Here is a 9,285-nt window from a genome sequence, read left to right on the forward strand (position 1 = left end):
AGAGTGGCACGACCCTCCCCCACCTGCCATTGGTACCACCCTACACCAGTGACGGCTGACTCATGGGAAGTCTGACCTCTACCCCCTGACCCAGGTCACTCCCCACAGGGCTGCTGATAGGTTGATTGATGGGATAGGCTTGAGTGGGGCCTGACAATGGCTGGTTTGCATTACAATACTGTAACATCAGGCCTTGTACTGGTCATGCTTCAACTGAAGCCACTCTGGGCCAACACACAAGGCAGGCTTTGTTGTTCTGCTTACTTCAAAATCATGTTCCTGTACATGTATACAATACAGCCATTCAGGATTCTGTGGGCAAAACAAGTGGAGAAAACGGTTTGAAGTTTGAAACCACTTCACTTCAAAATCAGGTTTAAGAATAATTTGTCTCAGGCATGTGAGCGAAAACAGGGCAAATTTTCTTTCCTGTTTCAAGTTGAAAGAATTTTAGTAATGTTAGGCCAGACTTCCACTCTATTTGGATTGTCTGCTATATGATAGTTCTTCACCTTTTCCCTTCCTGATGCCTTTTTTTATGTCTTCCTGTAGTTTTAAGCCTTGTCGTTCATTACTTTGTATTGTTTGACAGCAATATTCCAGGCCTTTCAGATGTAATAACTTCAAGTTTCCCAGAAGAGAAAATCTGGCCTCTCTCCAAAGTAGCAAATGTCGTCACTTGTTCATCAGCCTGTCCCTGACATTTGCAGACCCTGACCTCTGACCCTGCAGCATTTAACCCTGTCATGATGAAGCCTGGCTGTAACCAGGCCTGACAGTGACAGGGGAGGGCTGGGCTGTTATAGCTCACTTTATGGGCAAAAATTATTACATCACCTCGGAAGTGTATAGTATTGTTCAACCATAGCTAAAGCTGTAGTGTAGATATCAATTATAATTTTACCATGGTCAATATTGACTGAAGGGGACTATATACAATGTATATTAAATCACCCTCATAACAGTCATCACCAGTTGCCGTCAAGAAGTAATGAAGAAGTTAAGCTTGGAACTGAATTGAAAAAGTTGGTAATCGAACTTTGCAACCTTGTCCCTTTTGACCTTTCACAGGAAAAGGATTGATTGATTGAAAATGACAATCAACAAAAAGTAATAAAACATACCCTAACACAGCTGTCTGACATACTTACCACGAATTCTGGAAGAAAACTAACTGACAAATCTTCACAAAACTTTTCCTCCTATGGCAAAATAAAACCACCATGGATCTGACTTACTTTGCGCCGAGCAGGAGGTGGTTTTTCCCTTCGTACGTGATCTCCCGCAGCAGCTGGAACTCGTAGTTGTGCGAACAGTTAGAATACTCGTCCGAATGCCGATGTCCGCAGAACACCTCGTATTCAGGGGATCCTGCAGAAAAACAGGAAAAATTCATCGTACAGCCATATTTGGGGAATCTGCCTAGAATCTGCCATTCACTGGACCAGTATAGAACAATGTGTGAGTAATCAACTCAGGGTTCTCCCCAGGATTTGAGAGTACCCCGGAGGAGGGTGCGTAGTTGATAATAATTATTAATTATTATCAACTAAACAGTCCGTGAAACACACACATTGATTCTTGGCACATTTTCTCTTCCACAGTTCACAAGTACTGCCTAATATCCATCCAAGGGATCACATCTAATGTTAGCTGACATTACTATCAGACATAAATGTAAGTGATGTACAGTAATGGTGTGAAATGACTTTAATATCTTTGCTTGTTTGTCATAATTTCATCCTCGCTAACACTCGCCCACCAACTACTTCAACTGTCTCTTGCCATTTCCCTTCTCATGTGTGTATCTTAAATGAGTTGAACGAACAGAATGGTAAGCTGCTCCAAACTTTTATCCCAAACTTGGCATCTAACTTTTAAGTCTAATTCCCATTTCCTGGAGGACTGTAGGCTCACAGATCCTTTCATTTTCCATTTCCAGAACTGAAGCCCTGAAATAGCCTTCAGTTCTGCTTGCTTTCATTCTAACATTTCCTTCGCAGTCACCCTGAAAATAAGACGTCTTAACTCCTCAGCCCTCTTCAGCCAAGAGACAAGTCTTTTCATGTCTCCATAATTCCCCCGTCTGCTCCTTAAGCTGCAACACGATTGCTTATTTATAGCCAACTTGAAGCCGATCGGAGGAACGGGGCCTTCTGCGAGGCACTCTGCTACTCAGCCAACAGTAAAGCTGGCCCCCTTCTGATCATTCCCTTTTAACGAATCCCCCCAGACGACATGATCACGGCAGAGGGGACCACTTCGCCAAAAAGCTTTCTGTGTGTCGTGCAGAATGGCTGCTTTATGAGCTGAATGGGAAGACGCTTCCCGTTCCATTCAATAAAGCGGGAGCCGGGAGGGCTCCTAAGTGCCTCCTGATTTGGAAATCGTGTGAGGATTGCTGCATTTGGAGGTTTCCTGCAAGTTAAGAGACCCCCATAGGAGCCGCAGGAAGTTCAAGTACCAACCTACTTAGGGTGGGCTACACCAGTCTAATTCCTAGTTTCTCAGGCATCTGATGATCATAAGGTGAACATTTAGCAAAATGTAATAATTAGAATCAATGGGAGGAAAACTTTCACCTAGCTGTAAATTACCATTCCCTGAAACTGAGAATGCCTTGAGGTTCACACTATTGGCTTTGGCTACAACATTATTATTTTCTTTTGTAAATCTAATAACCAACTAATGAAATTATTGTCGCCAAAGACTGGGCTTAAGGGGCTGAATCCTTCCATTCAGTTTCTATGCAGCCTGCAGCCTCCTTTCATGTCCCCTCTGTCCTGATCAGTATTCAGCAGCAGACGCAGTAACTACAGGTTAAGGACTTATACATTATTTACTGCCTCGATCGGATTTCTGCAGGCTCGGTTGTTATAAAGTCTTTATAAAGGATATTCAGGAAACAGCAGCAATTCTGACATCAACATTCAGGGCGGCAACTAACGTCTCTCACAGGTGCAATTACTGAAAATCCTTCTTGCCGCATACACTCAGATGTTACATGGATCCATGTGACATCTGAACTTCGCTGTCAGGTGGTTTATGAATCCATATTTCACATGTTCAAAACAAGCCCCATTTGGTTATCAGTATAAATAGACAAAAATAGTCGACAGCTTTCTCTGTCGACTGTAGTATAATATTCTGTGCTGGAAGAACTACGTAAGACAGAACTAAGATTCTGAGAAGGCTCAGTGCTGCTGACACTTCCTGAATAATTCATGTCAGCATCATGCTGGGATCAGGGCAGGATGACCTCACATTGCCATGGCAACATCCATTACCCTTGGCCAAGCAAGGTCACCCAAGTATGGTGGGGGGAGGGAGGGTGAACGTGTTTCCTCCAGGTATTTTGGCACCTGCTGAAACTTCCTGTGCACTACGTGTATGTTTGCACAAAGCGATAAGGAAATCCTACACAGGCATATTTGGAGTTGACTGAACCAAGGAGCTAAACCAACTCCAGATGGAAAAACACTCAAAATTTTCTTGGAGCGTCAGTCTGCTGAAAGTCTGCTGAAAGTCAGGAGACTATCAAAATAAAGCAAGCTCTGATATTCCCTAGTTAGGAAATATAAGTTTAAATAAGCACCATTTCACAATTAGGTTTTCAAAATTTCAAGTTTTCAAACTGGCAGGGTTTACCTGAGATTGGTTCTTCATTGCTTGACATGATAGTGTAGTGTTTTGAGGATTGTTTGTTTGTTCATGATATACAACAGCATGTTATACTGTTAATATTTGCTGTATCATATATTAGATATAAGCTATAGTGTTCTACATTAGATACAAGTGATATTGTGATAAGTTACAGTGTTGTAAGTTAGGTATATTAAGGCATATTGTTGTAAGTTATAGTTTTAAACATTAGGTATAACTATAAGTTGTATTGTTGTAAGTTATACTGTACCTCTGCATTAGGTATTAAGTTATATTGCTATGAGTTATAGTGTTCTACATTAGGTATAAGTTATAGTGTTTACCTTCAGAGTATGGGATTTGGTGTAGTGGGTACAGGTCCTCCGGGAAACCTCCACATAATGAGCTCAGGTTCGTTAGTAGCACTAATAAAGCTCCAGTCAGAGCAGAGAGTCTTCTGGCAAGCTGTGTTGGATACATTATCAGTCTCTGATTGAGTATTGCTACAGATCTGCTACGGTTCAGTCGCTGTTTGCTGGGAACAGTTCCGCTGGTGTTCGCTACAGTAAAAGTCCAGTATTCCAAGCACTGCGGTGCCTTGTCGTCGTTCACAGGTTACACGTCAATACAGGGTCCTGAAGAAACACAAGAAAAGCACAGAGCTTAGGACAGAGTAAAATGTCATGAGAATGTGAAAGATATCCATTATAGAACTCTAAAACTCAGAATTTCTTATAACATATATGCTACCTGCACTACCAGGGCATATACACAACAAATAAAAACAGTTTATCATGGATTCTTACAAAATATGATTACACAAGATATTCACAGATATCAGCAGTAAGAAGTACTACATAATGATGAAGGTAAGAAGCTGTGGCTGCTGTTGTGGAGATATCTTCCACTTGAACAATCACAGAGCTAAGATAAATAATCAGGACAAGGTACACACTCCCTCCCCTGGAGATTACCAGAGCAGATAGCTGGGAATCAACCAGAGGAACAATAAACAGGCCTGTAAAGGATTAGGCCAACCTCCATGTGACAAAATACAGATCTGATATATCTGTACATCATACTGAATATTGTATCACTGAAGGAGATCTGATTCTGAATAAAACTAAACCATACCTATCGCACATCATGTGAACAACAACCAAAACGCTCTGACACACCTTACTACAGATTAACATCCACACACACAAAGGCATTCTGTGGGGCTACAACAGAAACACTGTTTCTTTTCCCCATAACTATGCCTGGCTACAGATTCAACACTCCTGACCAAAGTAGGACAGTTCAAACCTCCTTGCCGCAAGGCAGACATGAAAACTCCACCATGGCTGCCTGGGTACAGACGTTAGCTCGGGGCAGGCAGAAATGAAAGCAGACAGCAGGAACGCTGAATAAATGTGGGGAATTATCAGCGTTTTCTACTTTGCTTGCCCATTATTTGATTACAAGTCTTGATAAGGCAGCCCTGTCGCTCCAAAATGGAATTACGCCATGATTCCGACATGAATAAATACACCCCGACGCAAGCCTAATTCCCGAAAATGCATTATCTAAAGTCCCGACTGTCAGAGCAATGAAAATCTCATCTCTGTACACAGGAAATCGATGCTGTGCAAATTTCACCTGCAGTTCATCGCCAACTGTCCTGGTTAATCAGTAACCAGCTGTCAGACACGGTAACCGTTCCAACTGCCGCTGGACAATGTCACTTCAAAATCGCAAAATTTTGGCACCCACCGACACCAGAAAAAATCTCCTACGACCCCTGCCTATCATTTTTTACTCCACATACACAGATAACAGCACAGAAGGCATAGTTTTCCCCACATCAGCTTTTCTGGGTTCAACCTTTTAAACCAGATTTACCTGTTCACAGTCCAATGACCTCACCTTCATTACACAACAAAAAAACTCACCTTTATATCAACATGCTTGTTTCAGGAAACCCTTCCCAAATCCCACATCCCAAACCCTTCTGGAACACCACTTCCCAGCAGAACATCCTATTTCCCCTCCACTTCACTCCCCAGAGGATACGAACCCATAGGAAATTGAAAGGTACAAAATGGGGGTGCAGACAATAGGGGGGTTGGACAATTGGGTAATTCTCAGGAGGTTAAATGTTTCATTAGCATCTGTCTGACACATCACAGCACAACCAGCATTTAGTTACAGAGTTTAAAAACCTACAGAATGTACAGATACTCTGAACCAAGTCACAACAGTCTACCTGGGCTGGCAGGAGAAGCAGTCTTTCTGGTCGACCTTCTGGCCGTTTAAACTGCACCTTCCTAAGTAAACACAGTAAGCTCCCATTTTCAGTCCATACACACTACTGTACACACCACTGCACTAACTGACTTCACCACTTCCACACTGTCACAAGACTCTCCAAACTCACCTTACCACGGCCAAGTAGTGGACTAGGAACTTCTCTACCATCCAAGGAACTTTTAAAGCCCGCAAGTAATTAGGCAAACCAGGGGTTCCCAGGAAATGACTTGTAGTTTCCTTGGCTGTTGACCAAACTCATTTTACTACGTATCTGGGTGAGTAAACAGACTGCCTTATATGGGCATAGGTTGCCCGACCCCATGTCAGGCCTGCCAAGGCTCATTTGCATGACAGGACTGATAGCATCACCCCTGGAGGGCAGCCTGCCTGGCACTACAGCTACAAAACCTGCCTCATATCTCACCTACTCAACATACCCAGCTTCTCACTACCCCAGGCCTGGCTTCTCCAGATGCCTGCTGATTTGGCTGCTGCTACAGTGATTTCTGAGCCCGTTTCTGCGCAGAAGGAGGGAGCAGGGCAGAGCTGGAGTGAGTAATGAGTTTGGCTTGCCCCAGGCCTGGGTTTAATCAGGAGAAAGACAAGCATGTGGCCATGCGTCAGTCTGGCTGATAGTAGTGGTCACACTCCCCCTAGGGCTGGGGGAGGAGCACTGCTTACTGCTCAAGCCTGACGTCACAGTTACCGCACCATAACAGCATTGATGGGACTACAGAGCATTGGTCACTGCTCAAGCCTGAGGTAATAGTTACAGCATCACTGCACAGTGGCTACAGCACCATTACATCAATGTTACAACTATAGAGCATTGGTCACTGCAAAAGCCTGACATCGCATTATAGCTACAGCGCAGTGCTCACCCACTGCTGAAGCTTTGACTTTATTTCAACAATGTTATAGCTACACTACCCAGAGCACTGCTTACTGCTGAAGCCTGACATCACACCATTACATCAATGACATTGTGTAGTACATAATTTGTACACAAATATTAACCCTGCCTTGTATGTCCACTGGCCTTGCTGCTGGGATGTTTGCCTGGTTCTCTGTGCAGAACTAATCAGTGCCCAAGCCAGCCGTGTTTGTAAGCACCCCAAATATTTCACAACTTGCTGGGATGTGCACGCAGGTAAACACTGCGGACCTGCCGGGTGAACTGTGTGGACATCTAACCTAGTTAATAAGAACTGAGAGGTCTGTGGACAGCTTTAGCAGGCCAGATTTTTTTGTCCATGAGCCATACAATAAAACACAGACTATACCTTCCACACCAGCCCAGAGGATACAACATACATGAACAGGATTATATGAACAGTACATACACGTAACACAGAGTATACACTTCAACTATGGATAAAGCTAGTCGCAAAATACTATAAATTTCCTAACCTGATTCATCAGTCTAACCACAATACTACATATTATTCATTATTATGCTGTGAGCAGTTCTTCCCATGTGAAACTGCACTTCTCTCTCGAAAACTTATATTCCATCTCTATAACCAGGAAACAGACCTTGTAAGCTACACAGCTGCAGAGTTGTTATAGCTCCTACATACAAAATATAGCAGAGGCTACCTCTAGTCAAGGCCAGGCTCCCTTACATTCCCTTACCCAGTGAGACCAGGCCATTTTCTCACTCCAGCCCCCTCCCCCTCAGCTTGTGACATATTGTTCAAATCTGGCCTTGTTATTATGGCCTGTTTCATGGCGCTGCCTCATCTCCATAACAAAAGGCAGGGAGAATGGGACATTACTGTCTCCAGTATTGTGCAAAACCTGCCATTCTTCAGCAGCAGGAGGCTGCATGCATGGCAAGATGTTGGCTCACTTTACTGTGAATAAAACTCCACCTATTGGCATGCGATTAACACATAACCCAACATATGCTGTTAGTGGGACCATCATACATATGTAAGCATGTAGCTTGCTTACCTCTGCATGAAGGCCATACAAAATTCATCAGAAGCATCCTGCTGAAACCCAGAAGCAGCCAGTCTTGTCCAAGTGGCAGTTCCTCTGCATGTAAATCTCCAGGTGTGAAGAGAAACACACCAGACTTAAAACCTTGTCCAGTTTCTGGTGTAAGCTGTGTTTCCTTTTCCCAACGTTCCACCGACCTGATTTCGCCGTCTGTTCCTGCACACGCAATCCACCCAGTCGGCAACAACAACAATATTCCTGCAGCAACAACACCACTTCCCGCATAGGATCAGAGGGAACAACAGCCGCGGCCCAGCCGGGCTCTCTGGGCGCTCAGGCCGGGAAATCCTGGGGACAAACAAAGCCTGCGGCAGCGGCTGTAATCAGGAACCAACCATCAGCCCTGCAGACTGGGTTTGTCTGGAGCTCAGGGGTGACTGGAGCCTACACCGAGGGGGGAGGGGCAGCAGGAGGGGGAACGGCTGTAAACATGCCCTCATTAGGCCACAACAAGTTAGTCCTATGGTTCTGGGATAACTCTGTAATTGAATGGAGATTTTTAAGAAAATGTATTGGTGCCACATTTCATATCACATTTTAATGTGTGTATTAGGAATACGAAAATCTATGGATTGAATTTCAAGGTAAAGAATTTTAATTACCTATATTCAGGTTGTGGCTGTGATCTAACTTTGCTATCATCATTAAGTCTTCTGAAGCAAAAGGTTTGCAAGAGGCAAGAGTTATTTGTTTACAACTCTGGGAACCAACAAATAGAGTTGGTGTGGCCTGTGCCTGGGGCCTGTGTATAATGCAGCAGCACCAGGGGGAGGGGCAGTGGCTGTAAACATGCACTCATTAGGCTTGGGATAATGCAGGAATGATACACAGGGTTTCCTGTACACCAAACACAAGCCTCTATTGGAAGGGGAGATACTTTTTCACATTGGGCTAAGGGTAGGGGTCGAAAACGAGGCGGAGGTCACTGGAGGTCACCGGAAGTGCCGTAGTACGCGTGACGATGTACAGCCACGCTGCTATTGGACAGAACACTGGACTGCTACTCATATGCTGCAGCAATACCTCAGTTTCGGTAGTGTGGGGAGGGCTACCTGCGTCTTTCCCTCGATTTACGTGCAAAAACGTCAACTTTTACGTCTATATTCACTGCATTTGTGTGGCTCTTACCTCTGGGGACAAGGAAAAGCACAGTTCAGATCATATTTGAGGGGATTTAAGCTCTGGGGACCAGGTAACACTCCATATAACGTTACATGTAGGTAATGGGGACCAAATTGGTTATCAACGTTATATTTGTGTGGCTCTTACATCTGGGCTCTTTTTTTAGCTCTGGGACTAGGAAAGGCAGCTAATACAGGAAACATTTGCACCGTACAAGTAATAATT

General features: G+C 44.0%; 1 protein-coding gene across 21 annotated transcripts in view; it reads right to left on the reverse strand.

Annotated features, from left to right (window-relative positions):
* The window catches only part of LOC109476014 (semaphorin-1A-like), a 101,917-nt gene that overhangs the window by 24,714 nt on the left and 67,918 nt on the right, over nucleotides 1-9,285 (reverse strand). For 15 of the 21 annotated variants that reach the window (XM_019776977.1, XM_019776996.1, XM_019776986.1 and 12 more), the window contains 2 exons: nucleotides 3,987-4,277; nucleotides 1,239-1,371 (listed from right to left, as the gene is read on the reverse strand). In XM_019776977.1, the coding sequence (XP_019632536.1) occupies nucleotides 1,239-1,371; nucleotides 3,987-4,122 (269 nt within the window). In that variant the 5' untranslated portion in view covers nucleotides 4,123-4,277. The other 6 variants (XM_019776890.1, XM_019776861.1, XM_019776900.1 and 3 more) reach the window with 6 other exon arrangements.

The sequence above is a fragment of the Branchiostoma belcheri genome, unplaced genomic scaffold (assembly GCF_001625305.1).
Source record: "Branchiostoma belcheri isolate BF01 breed outbred unplaced genomic scaffold, Haploidv18h27 scaffold104, whole genome shotgun sequence".
NCBI classification, from domain to species: domain Eukaryota; kingdom Metazoa; phylum Chordata; class Leptocardii; order Amphioxiformes; family Branchiostomatidae; genus Branchiostoma; species Branchiostoma belcheri.